Source organism: Tiliqua scincoides, chromosome 4 (genome assembly GCF_035046505.1).
Source record: "Tiliqua scincoides isolate rTilSci1 chromosome 4, rTilSci1.hap2, whole genome shotgun sequence".
In the NCBI taxonomy this organism is placed as follows: Eukaryota; Metazoa; Chordata; class Lepidosauria; order Squamata; family Scincidae; genus Tiliqua; species Tiliqua scincoides.
In genome coordinates this window covers 185,491,402-185,513,446 of record NC_089824.1, presented here as the reverse complement: position 1 = coordinate 185,513,446, position 22,045 = coordinate 185,491,402, and the positions used below count along the sequence as shown (strand labels likewise).

Here is a 22,045-nt window from a genome sequence, read left to right as displayed (position 1 = left end):
ACTTTCTTATGGCCCATGAGAAGAACTGCAAACTCCTTGGCTTCCCCTACATTAATCCTTGGCAGCCCCCTCTTCCTTCTCCTTTTCCACTCCAGAATTCATTTTTCCACTAAGTACTATTTTAATTGCCCATTATGAGCTCGTTGCTCATTGCCGACAATTGGCGCTTTCCCGAAGTGTGCATTGATTGTGCAGCCTGATCTGACAGTGGGAACCCAGAAGTGGTACTGTAAATTAAAACAATGATCTAATTACTGAACACAAAACAGGGCTGGCACAACCCTATTAGCAGTCTGCAGTTTAGCATGTTAGGGCTGGGATGAGCCAATAAATACAACCTGTTCCCTCCCTTGTGCTGGAAGCAGTGTGCGGAGTAACCAATGGTGTTGCTCAGCTCCAGCTCGGTGTTGTGACAAGCTGCTCTGCACAGTGAGATTTCAATGCTCTTTCTTTTCCCCTGTGCACCAGCTACTGAGCTTCACTTCTTTGCACATGTAGCTGGAAATGATACCTCCTCCACCACCTGGAAGAGAAAGTGCTGCAGCAAAGGAGTTAAAAAGATTCTCTGGAATGAGGCTTTGAAACTATGCAAAAGAAGGCTTCAAATTGAATTGGGTAGGAGGATCCTTGTGCAGAACACGCCTTGGCAGTAAACACAGCTCTCTGATTTATCGGATGCAACAAGAGTCTCGGAAGGCTTTGCAGCAAGCGGTGCTTGTTTGTGGGTAGTGGCCTCAGAGTGACAAGCCTCAATCCTGACCACAGGCTGCATCCCTGGGGTGCTTCTGGGCAGGGAAGCCCGGGCATGCCATGAATGCACTAGTGGAGCCCTGAAGTGTGTGGCACTGTTACTGTGATCCTTTTCCTCCTACTTTGATCTTTCCTAGTCAGCCAGGTTAGGAGGCAAATGGAGATGCAGCCTGGGAAATGAGTGCCGCTAAGGAGGACAGCCAGTGTCAGACAGCAACTCGGATTGTCACCGACCTTTGCCGCAAGAACAGCGTGCCCAAACTGGACTTGGACACCTGCAAGGAGTTCCTCCAGATCTCTCCAGACCTGAGTGCCCCAGAGCCAGGTACAGTGCCCCCTGTCCTACTTGACTCGTGTTCACAAGGTGCTATGGGAGAAGACGCTTTTGCCAAAGGAGATGGAGCTTGTGCAAATGTTCTGCATGCCACCTGTGCCTGGCATTTGTCTCCATCTCATTGTATCCCAAGCAGATGTGGATTGTCAGAGTCCAAAGAAACCTGTTGAAAACAGCAAGTTCAGCAGGGAAGGCAGGAATTGAACGGGAAAGGAAGAGTGTTGCTGCAGGGATCAGAATGGGAGGGGGATGACCTATCAGGAAAAAATTCCTGACTGTAAGGGCAGTTTGGCAGCAGAACAGATTGCCAAGGGAGGTGGTGGATTCTCCCTCACTGGAGATCTTCAAGCAAAGGATCGTCAGGAACCTGTTGGAGATGCTCTAGGAGGATTTCCTGCTACAGGCAGGGGGTTGGACTAGATGACCTTTCCACCTCTATGATTCTATGACATTTTTCTGGTGCTGAAGTTGGTGCAAAAAGTCACCTGTTGCCTTGCCAGGTTTAATGCTTGGTGTGAGCAAAATCATAATCAAAATAGCAGGAAGGGAATGGTAGAAATCGCGTCTTCCTATTCAGAGATGAAATCCTTGTTTATTTCAGTGGAGGCTTTCAGTAGATATGAACATAAGAAAATCAAGAACTGAATGGTGTGCTTTGTGAACATTCAAAGGCTTTCTTCTGTTAGTTAGCATTAGCGGTTGGGGGGAACACCCTCGCATTTTGACAACTGTTGTGGTTAATGTGAACAAGCAAAGGTGTAGTTCGCTCATTAAGTGAGATTAGGTGGAAGAAGTGGCTGCAGTGTGTAACAGCGGATGTGCAGGCTGACGTGCGGTCTAACGGCTGGTTAAGAGCAGAGTTTTATTGTGAGATTGAGTTGGGCTTGACTTTGCAATCCTTGCCAAAGTAAAAGGAATCGATTAATCCCAAACTAGGCTGCAATATATATATATTATTCTTTGTTGGGAAGGGCTATCATTCATTGCAGGGTGTAAAAGTTTGCTTTTAAATCTTACATGAGAACAGGTCTATCAGTGGCTATTCACCATTATTACAAAATGGACCCATCAGAATAGCAGCAGTATTGACAATCTCACCAGCAGCAATATCAAGAGATGCTGGGGACAAACAGCTGAGGAGGTCTGTCGCCTTCTTGCCCTGCTTGTGAGTTTGTCAAAGGCTTTTGACTGGCTGCCACTGGAACAGAATGCTGTGTGACTTGGCAAGTTGGATCCAAAATGGCTGTTCTTACATTTGTGATACAATATTCTTTCCATTGCCATGCAAATGGTACATGGTGGTGAAGAATTATACCCATTCACCTGATAGGAAAAGAGAGGATTTATGCCATCTTCAGTTCTGTATATGGCAGGGGGTGGGTAGTTCATGCTTGTTGAAGTATTTATAATCATAGTATTTGAACACAGCTCAGAACTATGCTTGCTTATCAGAATTTGCTTGGTTTTAAAAGAATCAGTCCTGAGCTAGAGTTTCTTAGTTTGTATTCAGGAACTGGAAATCTTTGTGTCCCTTTATAGTTTGGGGCATCTCACCATACACATCAACACATAGGTTTCAGGCCACGGTCCTGTGATCTCAGATTACTTTCTGTTTGTTTGTACACATTATTGTCCTTTTGTTCTCTAAAGGGAGCGTGCCAATTAAAACAATGAAACCATGATGAAGAGCAAATAGTGCAAAATGAATACAAGCACAGCAATAACAGACCCCATTAAACTAAAACTAATAAGAATGCCACAAAACAGGACAATTCTGCTAACTCAGTGGGGAGAACAAAGAGAGATGGAGGGATCACGTCTACCATAGAGTGGAAGCTGTCTCCTGGTGGCATGTGTGTAAGGTTCTAGCTGTGTTTTGATAATTGGCAAGGGAGCTACACATGATTAAACAGCCATTCTTGTCTTTGGGATGTGGAAAGTGATGAACAAAGCTTGGCTCTCCAAACAGCCTCTGAAGTTGGACCCAGGCAATATATCTGCCTTGCTGACAGGGCATCAGGATAATGGCATGGAACTTGGCAAGGGAGATTTCTGAGCTCTTCCTCTGAGACACTTTCCTCAATCAAAAGTTTTGGGAAAAAGTTCACAGACTTTATCACTTGCTTGAACCAATCTTTTCACTGATTGCACTGTGTCACTTCGAACTGCTGGCCATGGGGATGGGTGCTGTGATTCAGCAGGAGTTGCCTGATTGCTGAAGCTAGTGCTGGAGGAAGCTATGCTGTTGCCTTAGAACTGTTCTTCCCCCTGCTGTTCCCTGCATCGTACAAACAGTGTCCCAGTTTGGACAAGCTGCTGCTTCCATGATCCATGTGATACTTGCTAGTGATGGGATGTGAAGCTCATAATTAGCTGTCTTGGAATAGGTATCTGTCCTGCTTGTAAAGACTGGTGGCATTATGGGCAATTTTCACAATGGAGAGAGGTGAAAAGCGGTGTGCCCCAAGGATCTGTCCTGGGACCGGTGCTTTCCAACCTCTTCATAAATGACCTGGAGACAGGGGTGAGCAGTGAGGTGGCTAAGTTTGCAGACGACACCAAACTTTTCCGAGTGGTGAAGACCAGAAGTGATGGTGAGGAGCTCCAGAAGGATCTCTCCAGACTGGCAGAAAGGGTAGCAAAATGGCAGATGCGCTTCAATGTCAGTAAATGTAAAGTCATGCACTTTGGGGCAAAAAATCAAAACTTCACATATAGGCTGATGGGTTCTGAGCTGTCTGTGACAGATCAGGAGAGAGATCTTGGGGTGGTGGTGGACAGGTCAATGAAAGTGTCGACCCAAAGTTCGGCGGCAGTGAAGAAGGCCAATTCTATGCTTGGGGTCATTAGAAAAGGTATTGAGAACAAAAAGGCTAATATTATAATGCTGTTGTACAAATCGATGGTAAGGCCACACCTGGAGTATTGTGTCCAGTTCTGGTCGCCACATCTCAAAAAAGACATAGTGGAAATGGAAAAGGTGCAAAAGAGAGTGAGTAAGATGATTGCTGGGCTGGGGTACCTTCCTTATGAGGAAAGGCTACGGCGTTTGGGCCTCTTCAGCCTAGAAAAGAGACGCCTGAGGGGAGACATGATTGAGACATACAAAATTATGCAAGGGGTGGACAGAGTGGATAGAGAGATGCTCTTTACACTCTCACATAACACCAGAACCAGGGGACATCCACTCAAGTTGAGTGTTGGGAGAGTTAGAACACACAAAAGAAAATATTTCTTAACTCAGTGTGTGGTTGGCCTGTGGAACTCCTTGTCACAGGATGTGGTGATGGTATCTGGCCTGGATGCCTTTAAAAGGGGATTGGACAAGTTTGTGGAGGAAATATCCATTACGGGTTACAAGCCATGATGTGTATGTGCAACCTCCTGATTTTAAAAATGGGCTATGTCAGAATGCCAGATGCAAGGGAGGGCACCAGGATGAGGTCTCTTGTTGTCTGGCGTGCTCCCTGGGGCATTTGGTGGGCCGCTGTGAGATACAGGAAGCTGGACTAGATGGGCCTATGGCCTGATCCAGTGGGGCTGTTCTTATGTTCTTATGAAGTGAGCCCCACATGTTTACACAGTTAATTGCCAATTCAGATTCCACTGTGAGCCAGTATACTTCCCTTCCTGTCTGGTGCCTTCAATGATGCCATGGCAATGTCCCAACTGTCAAGAGCCTGGGAAATGTAGTTCAGCATAGTACCTGAGCCTATATTATGGATGTGATTCACTCCAGACAGCTACGTTTCCAAAGCTTCCTGATAGCTGAGATATTTTGTAGCTGCATCCTAGGCAGCAAGGATGGAGGGAGGCTTGACAAGCAGAGGCTCGACAAGCACCTGTTGGAGATGCTCTAAGAGGATTTCCTGCTACAGGCAGGGGTTGGACTAGATGACCTTTTAGGTCAAACTCTATGATTCTATGCTCAGAAATCTCCAATGAGATCTCCCTCTGCCTTATTGCTGCCTCACCCTCACGTTAGAAAAAGGGAAGGAGAGTCAAGGCAGTGTTTGCTTCTTGGGTGAGGTGAAGGCAGAAGGGGTTGGGGCTCCTGGTGCACTTTCAGTGACAGAAGTGGGAGCATGAAAGGGTCTGAATTCAGAATTGGGCTTGCGGGTTAAACCAAATTATTCTGAATGGTTGTGGATGGATGGAAAAGAGATCATTTTGCCAAGCCTCATTCCGCACTGACCCAAGGGAAGTTTGCCCATCTTAGTATTTGTTGCTTGCTAGTGCTCAGGCAAACTCCCAAGTCTTTGTATAATTCCTAAGGATAGCATTGCTTCTGAGTGAGCTGCAATGATCCAGAATGCATGGTATACAGGAGCTCAGATGGAGAGTATGAAGATGTTGGAGCCTTCTGCGTGCAGAGAGCAAGAAGAGTTTCCGTAGACAGTGAAAGAGAGAGCCACCCTGAATCAGTCAGATAGGCAACTGATAAGGTCAGGGTGCAGCCAAGGACCTTGTGCCATTCCAAGTCGACTACTTGCTCTAGTGATGTCTGGAACACAAGTAGCCTCTGGTAGCTGCCTACCAGGTAGCAAGTAGCGACTATTCCTGATTCTACCACTCTGGAATGAATGGAGAGGTTTAAAGGGATAATCTCTATACCTGAAACTTTGCATTCCATTACTACTTCGGCTATTCCAAGATGAGTGTGTTAACAACTTTGCCAGGTGGGGATGGAAGCAACCAGTGTAGCTACATCACAGTGATTTGGGCAAACTATCTGAGACCAGGCAGCACTCACACAGCATTCCTGCATAAGTTTCAATTTATGGATGCACACAAAAAATTATTTTGGATTTTGCTTCACTTAGTGGCTCGATCTGTTTCATTGGCTCATTTCAAAAATTTGCTTTACCTCCTACCAAATTCAGATAGTTGCTTCCTTTCAAATTTGATTTGTTTTGAAGTCATTTCCGATTAATTTCAATGGGAAGGGGTTCAGAACATTTTCAGAAAGATACAGATAAAGATATTAATACAGGCACAGGAACAGGGAATGGTCTGGGATCACTGGGTTAAGCTTACAGCTGGGCAAATGAGTTTGTTCCCAGGATGCAGACCAACAAAGAAAAATAGGAATGAACCACACCAACAGAGATAGTGAGGAATGTATTGCTTTGAAGAACACTTCAAAAGCTCTTGGGAACATTCAAGAGATAATGCATGCAGGGCAGAGAAAACAGTTAGATCTATATGTTTTCCCATTTTCATAGTTTTCCATGTGGTTCTGCACCAGTGAGCTTTAGCTAGCACAGGTCTGAGCAGACACCTCCCCACAGCTGCCTGGGTAAGGGAACAACCCTCTGCAACTGCCCCCACCCCCATTGTAGGATGCAGTGGTCACTATTTTGGTGCTGTTGCATCAGCAAGGGGGAAGAATAGGTTTGGGCTCTTCAAATCATATAATGTGTGCATAAGAGATCTGGAATCTTGCCACTTTTCAGTACTGTATTAACAAACAATGAAGTATGTGGTTCCACTAGTGTGAGCTTACTGAGAGAAGTGTCTGCAATACATAAGATGATGATGATGATGATGATGATGATGATGATGAACTTTATTTTTACCCCGCCTTTCTCCCTGGAGGGACTCAAGGCGGCTTACAAACAAGGTTAAAACAAATTAAAAAACAAAATTTAAAAACAGATAAAAACATAACGACATATAAAAAGAGTAGTTAGATAAAAAAGTAGTCAGGTAAAAGAGCATAGTGCAGCAAATTAGAAAAGGATCAGGCCTGTAACCAGATGTTAAAAAAGATATTAAAAGATGTTTAAAAGATGTTTAAAAGGCCAGGAACTCAGAAGTCTTGTCTCAACAGAAGGGTCTTCAGGCCTCGCCAAAAAGTTTCAAGAGAGGGAGCAGTTCTTAAGTCAAGGGGAAGGAAATTCCATAGTGTTGGTGCCACTACTGAGAAGGCCCTATTTCATGCCGCTGCCCCATGTACCTCCCTAGGTGGCGGTACTTGTAAAAAGGCCTTCTCTGATGACCTAAGAGGACGAGCCGGATTGTACGGGATAAGATGTACCCCAGATCTCAGCAGTGCTGTGGAGGACTCTGGGATGCACTTTTTGCCTTGTGCTCTGAAACTATCCCCTTAGCCACTTCATATTGATGATATGGAGAGCTGTCCAGGGTTTCTGTACTTAAGGTGGGTGTGCATAACACCAACTATTTTGAAGATCCAGTGGGTCACAAGCCCATTTTCAAATGGAACTGCCGGACATAGCCAGGTGTCAGCAGCTTTCTCGTGCAGCTGTTTGCTGTTCTTTATAAATTATTGTTTCCATAAAGGAGAATACCATGCCATGTAATGCAATCATACGTTTCATACAAGAAGGAAAAAAAATACATAAAGTTGTGTGCCATCTTGAAAACCATCATTTCAGCATGCTATAAATAAAATCAACTTTCCAGCAACTCTATTCAGCTGTAATGTTTCTCTATCTTTCTTATAACATGTCAGATGAGTTAGGATTGCCACAGTCTATTAATATTGATAATATCAGAGATATTTTTGCAGTTGTTAATAATCAAGAAACTAATTCAACTCTGTTTCTGCCTTACTAGAAGGTGGCATCTGCAAGGTGATCATGGTTAGGTGACCCTGCATTGAAGCAGGGGCTGTTGCTAGATATCTCCTTGGAACTCTATGACATAGAAATTCATATAACCTTGATGTGCACAGTTTTGGGGGTCCTACTCCCTGTGCAGGCCCTCCTCCTCTTCCCCACTTTATTTCTATTGCTGTGCATTGGATCAAATTTCTATTGCTTTCTCTAGATCTAATCTGTATAGCTGCCCCCCCGGGGGGGCTCTCATCCTTCTCCTTGTTTGTGTCTCTGCTTGCTTGCTGCAAGTGAGCAAGTGAATAGGCGCTGACAGCATGGAGAAGCAGCAGGAAGGCCTGGAGGCTCCAGGGTTTGGCGATGAACACCTGCTGAAGCATGGACCTTGGCAGGTCACCAATAATACTGATTCCAGATTCCAGCCCTGACCTAATACAGTATCTTAGAACTTCTCAAGTTATTTGGCTTAAAACAGGGGTGATCCACCTTTGAACTTCAGGGCAGCTGGACCTTTTACATTGTGTAGAAGAGGGAATTTCAGGAGGTGCAGTTTGTCATGACAAGCTGCACTTGCTGAAATTCCCATCTCTACACAATTGTTAAAGGTCCAGAAAGCCCTAAAGTTGAAAGAAGGAACCATAAAGTCTCTGTGAGAGGCTATTGCCTTCTGTGCCAGCCAAAGGCTGAGCACATAGGAAAGATTCCCATTGGTTAATGCTGGTGACATCAGAGTGCATCCTGGCTACATTATTGAGCCAGCAGAGCAGAATGAGAGCATTTGTATAATGAGCCAAGTGCAACCAACCAACATTTTTCTGGCACTTTTGCTATGATGATAAGAGGCTTCCTTCTATTATGCCCTCGTGCCTCCCTATGTTATCTGAGCCTGCATGCAGCACCTATTTCCCATAGGTGATTTCCCATGTAGAACAACCTGCATGTATTTGGCTATAATTTTATACTTTGTGTCATTTGTATGAGACAGAGCAGAAAGTGAAGCGGACCAGAGCAGGGCAAGCCAGGAAGATTTGAGTCTCGGCAAAGTGTTCTATATGAGGAAGGATCAAGACATATTCTACACAAGTAGTTAGTTGAATGCCAGTGAAGTTGGTCATCCCATCATCAAGGGTCTGTGGAATCTGTATGTAAATTCAGAGGGTGTGAGTGTAATAAGGTATTCATTTTTCCTCTCACATAATCCCCCATGTATTTATTGAAGGTGGGAGTGAATGGGGCCATGCCTTTGACTCCTTCCTCTAATGCTGATATGCCACACTGCCCAGAGGCATATCACACTGCTCACATTCATGTGAGAGGGGCCTTACCTGTGTTTCCCACATTGATGGGGACCCTAATTATTGAGGAGGGGGAGGGGCCAATGGGTGTTATAATAACATGATGCCAGCATGTTTTCTGATTTTCTGTTTTGGCCCACACAGCTTTTTAAAATTGCATGTCAATAAAACAACTTCATGGGACATCAGCACATAACGTCATATCTCTTCTAAGGTGAAAAATAACCAACCGCATAGTATCATGTATTATTTATGGAACTCATTTCCAGCTTAAAAGACTTAGGACCCAACCCTATGGAGTGCGCGCCAGCTCACTGCCAGTGCGCACTGTTGCAAATGTGCCATAAGGCACGTTTGTGGGCCCTAGTGCCAGTGCTCCACTAGCACTGGTGCCGGTGGAGTGCCGGAGCTCTGTTGCTCGGTGGTCGCACAGACTGCCAAGCAGCAGAGAGGTAGGTGGAGACGTGGGGGGAGGTGGGGAGAAGGCATTCTGGGGAGAGGGGAGGAAGAGGAAGGGCAGGGAGAGGGTGGGGAGGAGGTGTTTTGGGGAGAGAGAGCAGGGTGGGAGGGAGGTGGGACCAGCGCTTCCGGTGAGAGGGAGGTGGGACCAGAGGTGGGACTGGCCACCTGACACAGAGGTCGGACACCTTTGGGTCGCCATAGAATCAAGTAGCCCCATTGTGGGGCTATTCACTTTACTTGGGGGAAGGGGACAAATGTCCTCCTGAGGAGGAGGCAGCAGCTGTCTGGAATGTGCTGGATGCGGCAGCAGCCATTTTCAGCACCGTTGCAGCCCCGCACACCAGGCAGCTCAGGATTGGGCTGCCTGAGCACTATGGGAATTATGCAGAAAGGTTGAACCTTGGCTATTTACTGAACAGCCTTATGAAATTTATGAACCTTTACTGTTTACGGAGCAGCCTTTTGAAATTTGTTTGTTGAAAGGGAGCACTTGAAATTTGCCAAAAAAACTGGCCTCTTCAAAAACGGAATTGTATTAAATTGTGTTTAACAAAATTGAAATTCAGAAATTAAATAGAAAACATGCTAGAGCTAGGTCAAAAATGCCCCCCATTCTCCATATTGTGCATAGGTAGTAAAAATGAGGTTTGATTTTCCAAGGGCTTTCTCTGCAGCAGGAGCACTGCACAGGTGCACACAGCATCATTTGCCCACTGGGGATTCCCATTCCAATCCTCCATGGGAAAGATGCTATGTTGGGGCTTGGGAATCATTTTCTCTAGGCCCTAGCAAAACATCCTTTCTGCTGTGAGAAAGCCCTCAGGTTCCTTTTCTGCAGAATCACCCACTGTTTGGGACTAGTATGTCTGCAGCTGTCACCTCTGCCTTCTCCCTGCTCCAAGTCCCTTTTTTCAGACCTGTGATTGTGGTGGGGGATGGTTCACAAGATGAGGCCAATCAGCTCAGCCCACAGCAGGTTGCAGGCAGGATGGTGTTCAGCCTGACTGTGTGCATGTGCATTGATTGAGGTGTTTGATGTGTGGATGACCACTCTTGATCAAATGCCTGTGACATTTCTGGACACTACATGGGACAATGTGGTGGGGTAAGAATGCTGCAGCTGTTGTTGCTGACACACCTGTAAAGAAGAAAAAAGCATCATGTTTTAATAGTGTAGTCCACTGCAACAGCAAGGAGAGGAGGTCCCACCCAACCGGTGTCCACCAATTGCTGTCTGGGTCCAGTACTCTCCTGGGGCAATGGGCTCCCTTTCAGCACTGGACCCCAGATGCCTTGTGCTGATGCTGACCCTGCAAGGGAGGCTGAAGCTGACAAATTTATGATGGTTTGGGCAGCTCAATTCAGGAGAAAGATGAAATGGAAAAACTGAGGCTTGTTCAAATAGCAACTGGTGCAATGCAGGCAAAGTGGGAACTCTGCTCTTCATCAAAACACAAAAGCAAATAGCACCCAATGAAATGGCGAGGAAACAGTTTGAGTAAAATACATGCTGCAGTTTTTTATCTCTCACAGAGACCAAGAGTTTAATGTGGAATTTAATATAGGCTTGCACCATTCAAGCTGTGTTTTTGCAGCAGTGATGATGCCTTAAGAACATGCTGCCAAAAAAGAAAAATGAGGGTCTCATTCTGGTCAGTTATCAGATGTGTGCTATCAATTAAGCAATTGGCCGCACACACCAATGCATGATCAAGCTTGAAGGTGCTTCCTTGCCGAGAACATGCGGCTTGATCGTCAATTCCAACTGCATCCCTAGAAGAAGATTTTTCAGATATATGATGCAATATATGTGATTAAAAAAAATTATAAGCGTCACTTTTAAGGGCAAGCCATTGTCAAGCCAATGCCAACAAAGCACCCCCCCCACTAATGTTAAATAGTAAATAAGTGAATTAATAATCTTTCCATTAAAAATGCACAAGGCTGATATACCAAAAGGCAATAATATAAACAATCTATATATCACAAAAGCAGATAAGCACAACCAAATATCAAAAACAGCAGCATGTTTAAAAGCTGCTTCAGAAAACCTGTTTTAATCTGTCACTGAAACCTGGCTCTCTTGTCTTAATAATCATTTTCTAATCCTCATATTACTCACCCTCCTAAACCCTCATGTAAAATTGGTTGCAATAATTCCCATTTCCAGATGGGGAACTAAGACAGAAAGTGGCTTGCCCAAGGCCGGTGGGTGAATTTGTGATTGAGGATTTGAGCTTTGGTTCCCTGGGTCTTTTGTCTTTATGAACTGGCTATTCCATTAGCATGAGATCTTCCTCCTTCTCTGGAAACCTTGGAAACTTCCAAGGAGTCTTGATCCCTCTTGCTCACAGCACTTTACAACCATTCATTGCATGTCCCGGTCTTATTGAATGATTGCGTGCAGGTTACCATTTGCCACAGAAATAGTCGCTGTTTTGCTTATTTAATTCTCTGCACAGCGATTTGTCACTGACGCTCCAAAATGGGAGGACAAGAGAAAGGCAACTTGGTGTGTCAAGTGAGTCAGGCTTTCCCAATGCTTGAAACATTGCAGAACACACAGCAAAGATGATAAACTCCTGGCTGTAATTAAAAAAATGGTTTGTGGAACTAGGGAACAGCAGCTGCTGGCAGGTCTGTGTCTAATGGGCTACCTGTTGTTGCAGAGATAAGACTGACGGTGTCTCTAATAACAATGGGTATTGAGCTGTTTCTCTCCTGGAGTTTGATATATTTGGGGTAAATCTATTAAGCAAGGAATAAATCAAAATGCATTTTCAGTTTCTGAATATATTGATCTATCGTGGTAAGCGTTTACAACTAAACTCATCAGACTAATCACTGCAGTTTTAAATGCTGAATTTGCACTCTGGTGGCAGAAGGTACCACATTCTGGGTGGCTTCAATGTTGTATTAGCTGTACTTGGGAACAGTTGTAGTGGTAAATTTCAAAGTATCCAGAGCTCATCATGACACTCACTGTAGCCGTGCCCCATAGTCACCACCACTAAGATTATACAAAAAAACCCCAACTATATATGCCTTAATTAAAATGCCTTCTTCTCCCGCTACTTATTTCTACTTTGAAAATTACACTTCATGTAAACATCTCACTCCGTTTGTCCCAAACTCACTCTGTTTGTCCCAAACTCTTGAAGAGGGTTGCAGTAGTTTAAAACAAATGTATAAAAATTGAAAAATGGAATTTAAAAATATACCAGTTAGATATAAAAGGTATATTATGGTACAATCCTATGCATTGTTTAATGGGGTTTACTCCCAGAAGTGTGTATAGGATTGCAGTTTTCCGGTATTAACCCAATGATTTTCAACCTTTTTCATTTCAGGGCACACTGACAAAGTGCTAAAATTGTCAAGGCACACCATCAGCTTTTCAATAATTGACAAGGCAAACCATGCTGCTGCTGGTGGGGGGACAACAAACATCTCCCAATGGCCCTAATAATAAATGACCTTCCCCAAATTCCCATGGCACACCTCCAGACCATTCATGACATGCTGGTTGAAAATTGCTGTGCTAACCTATGCATGTTTACTCAGACATAAGTAAACACTCCCATGTAAATTTGCAAGGATTGTAGCCTTGACACTATGAGCTCTCTCTCTCTCTCTCTCTCTCTCTCTCTCTCTCTCTCTCTTTCTCTCTCTCTCTCTCTCAGGCAACCCTTGGGGAAAACTATGGCCTAGAGACATTAATATGTGTTGCTAGGCAAATTTCTCTGCTTGCCTCTTACTGAGCTGTATGTTGCTTCTTGGCTGAGATCCTTTGAGAAAAGTTTTAGAGGCAGCACCTGAGCTCTCCAGCTGAAGACATCACCACTCCTGCTGTAGGAAAAGTCCCAGAGCTCCACTCCTTCTCAATTATACCCGTTTGGGGCTGGTATGGGTCACATACCAATTCTCAACTCAGTATGTGGCCATATATCCCACTGGTTTTGGGGGTGAGACTTCATGTAATATATTTAGGATCAGGATATACTGTCACAGTTACACAGAAAGTAATCCTGTGATCATGGTCTTGTTAAGCTATTGTAGTCTATAGCTGATGTAAAACATATAGGAGAACCCATTGTCTTGGTTGTGTGACAAATATACAGGAAAATTCCCATTTTTTTGGCACCCCTCTCCAAAAAAAATGCTTAGTCATGGGCATTCTAACCACACAAAAAACGACAAATGCAGTTGACAATCTACTGTGAAAAATGCCACAGCAGGCTGTGTTTTGTTTTCTAAGCTTGTTGTACCTGGTGTTTGCTGCAGCATTTTTCTAGTGGATTCTGCAGCAGCCAGTGTTTGTGTTAGGTATGCACCAAGCTGTTGCTAGTTATTCTAAATAGATAATTAAGTCAATTAGCAAAAAAAGGCACTTAATGGGAGAAAGTTATTGATATAAACACTTCAGCAAGCGTGCTGCGGAAGAGAGATTAACTCCTTGACTGATGCCAAACTATACTTCACAAACCACTTAATATAATGTGGACCCCACTGGTAACCAATTCCCAGCTGGAGACAAAAGTCTGTTTTAAAACTGCAACCATGCATTCCAATGTAGGGATTCCTTGTGGGGGCCCACACATTCCTATCAATGGATCACTGTCATGGGATGGCCACTCATACATGCAAAGATAGGAAAATAGGTAGAATGTGTTTATATGTAGTGATGGACTCAAGTATCGAGACATAGTTCAGGTCACAAATCTAACTCAGCAAAGAATCCCGATCACCCAATTAAAGAGGTGGTCGGAGTTTGTTTGGCCCTGGCCAGGACACTCTGAGAGTCCAGCACCTCCCCAAGGGGAAGGTGAAGGGGGCTGGGTCTAGCAGCCACGGCGGACCTTTTAAAAGGGGATGAGACCCAGCCCTCTTCCTCCTTGTGCACGTGGGCACTGTGGGAATACCTGCCCGCCCGCCCTAGAGGCAGTCTGAGTTTAACTGGTCGCCGTTTGGGGCTGGGTAGGAATTTTTTGCTGCCTGCCAAGATTGGCCGAGGGGCAGGCAGTTTTTTCGCCTACCCCAGACTGTTATGGGCCTGGGGGGTTACACCCCCCCTGTTTGCAAGCTGCCATTGGTCACTTTAAGAGGGCTGGTGGTGCGGGTTAGGAGGTGTGAATGGGACTTTGTCATGCACCTTCAGGCGGCATAGGCAGGGCAGAACCCTATTTCAGTCCTCAGGGGCTTGGCGGCACGAGGACGTGGACGGGGCCCTGGCCAGGACCGCGGGGCACACTTCAGCGGCTCGAGGTGGCACAGTCTGCGGTCCGGCTGCCTTCCCCTTAAGGGATAGACATGGATGAGATGCGCCGTCCCAGCAGCGGGGCACGACTTGGAGTCGGGTGCATGCCCGCCTGGGGGCAGAGGTTTCTGGTACCGCCCAAAGGTCCCTCCCCGCACCACAGGGGCTTTCGCTGCCTCGGATGCTGCAGGTCTCAGCCTCTGCTTCTCTTGGTAACATGAAATAAAGTTGCCCTTTCTCCCATATCTGTTGTCTCGAGTGTTCATTGGACAGTGCGGAAACAATTTACACCTTCTCTGTGTCCCTGCCTGCTATCCATCCATTCACCTTCCTACTTTTTTTGCTGCTCTGGCAGTGGAGGTGGAGAGAGGGATCTCCCTCCCTCTCCTCCCTCTGATCTTTGGTTTGTTCCACTAGCTGCATGCCAGATTTAAGGAATACCAGAATCCTGAAGTAGATCAGGTCCCTTGTTGCTGCTGTGTGCCTAGGAGAGGGAAAATGACATCAGTTTTAGATTCCCTTCTGGGGCAACTAGCCAAAGGGTGTTGGTGGTGCTAGTTCAGACTGGGACTGCAAAGGAAGCAAAGGGTTGAATCCCATCTTCCTCCACACACCACAGCCTCTCCCAGCTATGCTTCAAATACTTTTCCTGGTGTTACTGTCTTATTTTTGGTAAAGATGGCTGTGCTTAGGCTAGAGCTGCTAATCTGCCTGACTGCATAGTATTTTGGTTTATTATCAACACACAGTGCATGTGGACAATCAAAGCTGTGACACTGCACAACTGCGATAGATTTATTTTCCATCTTGAAGCCACATTACTTGCGAGTTAGGGTCATGCTTCTCCTAGCTGTACCTTATCTGAACTAACGTGATCCTGGCTACAGGCTGCCTAGTGATCTGTCTGGTTGATTCACATCTTTTGGACCTAAAGAGATCATGCCAGAGGGATAGTTCAGATAGGCTTTTGCCGATGTCTAGGCAGGGTAATTTATGCCTGAAGCAGAAATTAATTTCACTTTCATGAAACTTTTTCTTTTCTTTGGTCTTCAAGTGGTAAGACTATTTTAAAGCAGATTAGATGAAATTTATTTCCTGAAAGCATAGGTGGTCAAGGGAAAAATGGTCACTGGACACCAATGCAACTTAATGACCAATGAAAGGAAGTGAGCTGCCTGTTTCCTGTCTAGCTTGAGAGGAGGCAAGGATGTCATCTATCATTTCCCATTATGGGCATACAGTGCAAACATTGCCAAAGTTAGCCAAAGTCAGCATCTCCAGCAGCAACCTGGGCCCATGACAGAGCCCCTGTTTACTACATTCTGTGTGTTACTACAGTCTTACATCTAGCAAGTATTTCTACAACCTGTGAGACAGCACATGTTGATGAAACAGATGATCTGCCCTGACTTTGGAGATGTGATTATGACAAAGCAGGTGAATGGCATTAGGCAGAATCTCGGTGAATAAGGGCGCAATCCTATCCAACGTTCCAGCACCGGGGCAGCCGCAATGCAGCCATGAAGTAAGGGAACAAATGTTCCCATACTTTGAAGAGGCCTCTGTGACTGCCTCCCCATGGTATTGTGCAATGCATACCCCATTGACACAGCAGCACCAGCACTGGAAAATTGGATAGGATTGGGCCCTGATTCACTTGACCCATAAGAAGATGATATTGACTATGATGGAAATCTATGATGCATAGTGTTTCATAGTTTGGTTTTAGTATGCCCCAGAATACCCATGTTGTCTCTACTAAGGCCATATCTGAGTGGAAAATCTGGTCATCCTACTATGTGTATTGACATGATTCCATGAATACAGATGCCACCCCCCCATCTGCAGGTCTGGTTTCCACAGTTTCAGTTATTTGTGGATCAAAAATATTTTAAAAAAATTCTGAAGCCACCTCCATCTCTTCATGTTTCAGTTGTCTCCCCTTCCTCCTTGTGTTTTGGAAAGTTAGTAGCAACAGGATTCAGGTGTTGTCTTGCGTGCTCCCTGAGGCATATGGTGGGCCACTGTGAGATACAGCAAGCTGGACTAGATGGTCCCTTGGCCTGAACCAGCAAGACTCTTCTTATGTTCTTATGAGGAGGAGGAGGCAGCAGCTGCAGCTTTGTGATCTGGCTGTCGCCCGTCACCCCCCATTCCTTCTCCTTTGGAGGCTCAAGGAGAACCTCCAATGGAGAAGATACTCAGGGCAGCAGCCAGATAGTGAAGCTGCCACTACCTCCAACATCTCCTCCACTAGGACACCCTGAAAGTGATGTCACAAAAGCTCCGCCCTGGATGCGCTGCCTATAATGTTGCCTTTGCTACAGACCTTTGGATGTTCATTTACCTTTAGCTTCTACTCAACTGGAAACTGAATATGAGCAAAAATTCCCTGTCTGATTTACTGCAGAGGTGTATATGGACCAAAGTTCTGATGAAACCAACATGAAAGATACATGCTTGTTGCTTGTGCCCAGCCATTGTCTGCTTCCCCCTCCTGTATTAAAGGGGTGAACTGCAAGTTTGTTTTATACATATATTTTATCTGACTCCTTAAGAATGAGTGGGACCATGGAGATTGCCAATTTGTCTCAGTAATTTCCATAATATAGAAAACATGTAGTTCACTTTTTTAAAGTCATGATTTTGAAAAAGCCAATGGAGTTCTAACACATGGATGTGCACTTGGATGCTTATAAAGATAGAATGCAGGTTGGTTGTTGTTGGCAACCTTCAGTCTCAAGAGACTATGGTATCACGCTCTGAATGGTGGTTCTGGAACAGCGTCTAGTGTGGCTGAAAAAGCCAATGGAGTTCTAACACATGGATGTGCACTTGGATGCTTATAAAGATAGAATGCAGGAGGGTGACAGAAACCAAATTGTCTGTAGGATGAACCAGATTGCCTCAAAATAAATGAAAATATGTGGACCCAGGATGTGCTGGTATCACAGGAGCACTGTTGACAAGCAGTCATTCAGAAACAGACACACTGTGAACCCTGCAGAGAAACACCCTCTTGAGATAAGTGAGATAACCTGCAGGAAGTGACATTGCCCTAAATCAGGGGTGTCCAAAGTTTTTGGCAGGAGGGCCACATCATCTCTCTGACACTGTGTCGGGGGCCGGAAGAAAAAAGAATTAATTTACATTTAAAATTTGAATAAATTTACATAAGTTTACATAAATGAATATATTAAAGTTGAAGTTATATTAATGAATGAAGGTCTTGCAATAGCTCAAGGCCTATAAAAGCCCTTGCACAAAGCAAGGCTAGCCCTTCCTTTGCTGCCACTACTGCACCACAGACGTGAAACAGCAAGCAGTGGAGGAAGCCCTCATCCCACAGCTCACGCGAGAGGTCAAACAGTCGCCCTCACGCTGAGATCAGTTGCGTCGGGCCAGTGCGGGCTCCAACAAATTTCCGGAGGGCCAGAGGCTCATTGGAGACTGGGGGCACCCTCAGGGCCGCATTGAGAGGCCTCGAGGGCCACATGTGGCCCCAGGGCCGGGGTTTGGGCACCCCTGCCCTAAATAATTAAGGGGCTGTTTTGAGCTGAAAATCTTTTACTTTTGGGGGGGAATTTGTTTATCTGTGGATGATCTGCTACAGAGCATTCAGATACTTGGGTGCAGTAGTGTCACCTGGGGCCTTGCTCATGGAATATCATCCCCCTGCACCAGTGCATTACCTGTGCCTGACACCCTGGCTTCCAGAATGGTTCAATTTCTGAGCCATATGGAGCTCAGGGAGGGCTAGTGGACCCAATTAGCGGCACTAGCCACTTCCAGTGATGAGTGTTGCACAAGCTCCCTCAATGAGCCCAGGAAACATCTGGAGTGCTGTGGAGGGGGAGTGTGTTGTCCCAGTTGCCCCCCACCCCTCAACACCCTGGTGCCCTGGCACTTGGAGCTCACTTTCCTGGTCACTCTCTTTGCATATCACTGCTTGGGTGCATGAATAGAAAGTAATGCTGGATATCTCTAAACTACCTCTAAATAAATATAAGGTGAAAATGTACCCTGACCTATTTCACACATGGACATTGATTTGGCCTAGAAAGAAGGCGACAGGGATGGTTGTTCTTTGCCTTGCCTCCATCTCATGAGCTCTTTAAGAAATTGTTTAAAAAGTCAGGCTGCTTTCTTTGTTGTCAGTAATGCTTGTAGCATTTGGTGTGTAGCGGCAATACTGTGTGAGGCCCATTTCCCGAAACATTGCCAAGAGCTGTGGTGGGAAATGCTGATTGACTTGACTACCCATTTTTACATTCTGATTAGGTTCCTGCTTTCATTCCAGATAATGAACTACTCCCTGGAGGTCTGATATGTGCAGACGTGGTCCTGCTGTAAAATGGCACAGATTGGAACTGTTGGATCGTTCTGTGGTCATTTAGCCTTCTTTATACTCAGTGGCCAAAGAGTCTCTGTTGACTGATAGGCGGCCTCTGTGCTGGCAATAATTGTCTATTGATTTCACATTTTATTGCTGCATCTCCTTTGGCAATTTGGATGCTGTGTGCGATGCGGGACTCACTGCAAGCGGCAGGACTGTATCCCACAAGTGCACCACCACTTCTGCCCACATACTCAGAATGAAACAATACAGGTCATAAAGCACACACACACACACCCCCGCCCACCAAATCACAGATGGGAAAAAAGAGAGGAAAAAGGAAGCCCAATAATCACAGCATCAGGAGAATTTGAAGAAAGGATCTTATTATAGAAATCACCTATCTTAAGAGCACAGACAACATGGATGTGGTACATAAAATTTATGTTGAATTGTGACCTAGGTGCACAGTAATTCTGATGCAATGCAATTAATGTGACATGGATCTACCCAACCCGCATTATTAACATGCCAGGATTATGACCTGGCCTTGAAGTCCCTTTCTGCTCAAAGAAATTGGAATGTCCAGTGATGTCTCTTTCCCCTAAACTCTGCCTATTGGTGCATGCATCATGTTCCTTTTTCAGTCCTTCTTGAGCTAATACAGGAGTTACCTTTAGGGAGGACCCATTGTGCTATCTTTGTGAGACAGAGAGAGATAAAAGTGTTTTTCCTGGCCACTGGGGAAAAATTGACTTTGTAGTATTAAAAGTGAATCATCTCATCTGCAGATCTAGGCTGTCACTTCTGGGTGGATTGAATTGAGTTAATGACTCACTGCTAATATGCATCCTCTGGAAGTGCATCCCTTATACCCCATGACACTGCCACTGCAAGATTCCCAAGGGAACCCAAGCTTCTGTTTTTGAACATTGCATTGACTTAGAGCAAGGCTTGAGGCTTGAATTAGTTTATGTGCTAATTGAACTGCAACTCATATATGGTTCTGTTCTAAGGTTCTTTCTCGTTGTCCATCTCTAGCATGATCATAACATGAAGCCCAGATTAGAGCCATGTAGGTGGAAGAGGCTCAGGTCTCAGTGACTTGTGTTCTATGGGACACATGCTGCAATCCTATACACACCTATCTGAGAGTAAACCCCACTGAGTACTTTGAACTTTTAGTTCTGAGTGAACATTATATGCAGTGGTTCCCAAACTGCTGGTCGGGACCCACTGGTAGGTTGCAACCTGATTTTTGGGGGGTCACCAAAGGGTGATGGAAAGATCAGATAACTAATTGCCTCAATCCCTGAGGCTATTCAAAAATCAGATACTGTTGCTGCTTATTATCCTGCAAAGAGCTTAGCTCTTGCAGGTGGAAGCATGAGAAAATATAGAGAGATAAATGTTTTAGGGCGCAATCCTGCCCTTCACTTGGGCGGGTGCAAGCCCCTTGCGCCGGCCCAGGAGGGTTGCAAATGTGCTGTAAAGCATGTTTGCGCCTCCTCGGGAGTAAGCTGGGCTGGTGCACGGAGATCCACCGGCCTGCAGAGGCTGACACAAGCATCCACGCCCACTTCCTTGGTGAGCCTTGCGTTGGTCCAGCGTTCTTGGGCAGGAGGAGGGTGGGCAGTGGGTGGCCCCAGGGGCAGGTTGGTGGGGAGTGGGTGGTAGGGCTGGTATCCAGCACTTATGCTGGATTCCAACCCCGTTCCTGGGGAGTTTGGAGTGGCTTTAAGTCATTCCGCTCTCCTCAGACTTGCGCCACCTCAGGAGGTGGTGCAAGTCCGAGGAGACCCATAGGGGCAAAGGTGCCTTACCCAAATGTAAGGGGAAAAAGTTTCTCCTTGCCTCTGGCTGAGCCACTTTCGGCCCCTATTCTGCGCTGGACACAGCACAAGCCTCTTGGCTTGCCTGTTTCAGCACAGGGTAGGATTGCACCTAAGGATTTTTTTCTGGTTATTATTACTGTACTTATAAACAAAAATTTTATTTCTTTCTAGATCTCCTTTTTTAAAAAGTCTGGTAAATCTAGGTGGGTCCCGATAGAGTGTCATTTGAAAAAGTGGGTCCCGGTGTTCAAACATTTGGGAACCACTGTTATATAGGATCACACTGCATGTTAGAGAGCTACAACTTGACAGCAAGTAAAGGGAGGGCAGCAAAACACCTCCATGCTCCATACAAAGCATGGATTAGCAAAGGAAGAACAAGGACACTAATGTAGTGTTCCTGAATGTAAGTGTTACTTTCTCCCATGTAAGTGAATGGATGTCACTGGCTCTAACAGAGAATGGCAGCTGCCATTCTTGGACTTTGCCGTGGGAGGCAACCTGCTCTCTGTCCCTGAATGCCCCAGACTCTGCAGATCCAACAAAGGTATGAATTATAGAGGCCCTCCATCGTCTCATCACAATGATAGGCCTTTCACTGATTTGCTTGAAAAGTGGGTCTATTCTATATTCTGTCCTCCATCAAGAGCATTCATATATGGTATAAATACTGTACATTAGTGTCACGTGAGTAAATTGTGTTAGTGTTGTAAGTACTTAGCTATTTCAGCTTCCCGGCTTGTCTAATACTTTTTTTGTTCAGGTTGGCATTACTTGTGATTTATGCAAATCTTGTTATTTAACAGACTCAAGGGCTGAGTGCCTCCCTCTAACTCAAAACTAATGTTGGCCATATAGGCCACCTGAGCTACCCAAGATGCCATAATGATCTATTGCTCTCCCTAGCATTGTATGTGTTTGGAGCACTTGGTTTCTTTCTGATTTGTATTCCACCATGCTTTGTGGCAAGCCACTTGCTGAGAGAGAAACCATTTGGACTGCCCTGCTGGCAGAACATAGAGTTTTACCAGCACTAGCTGCCATAAGGCAGCCATAAAGTGTGCTCTGGTAGCGTGTGCTGCTGGAGTGCCAGTGGGAAGGCCAGAGCCTTCCCATGCACTGCATTGCCGCAGTAGCTGCCCACTGGAGCAGGTAAGCCAGAGCAGAAGGTGGGAGGGGGTGGATGGAACAGGGA

General features: G+C 45.4%; 1 protein-coding gene across 1 annotated transcript in view; it reads left to right on the top strand.

The window, feature by feature from the left end:
- Nucleotides 1-927: 927 nt before the first annotated feature.
- Nucleotides 928-22,045, top strand: part of SYT6 (synaptotagmin 6) — a 164,760-nt gene continuing 143,642 nt past the window's right edge. The window contains exon 1 of the mRNA XM_066625168.1: nt 928-1,075. Within this exon, the coding sequence (XP_066481265.1) occupies nt 928-1,075 (148 nt within the window). The remainder of the gene's footprint in view (nt 1,076-22,045) is intronic.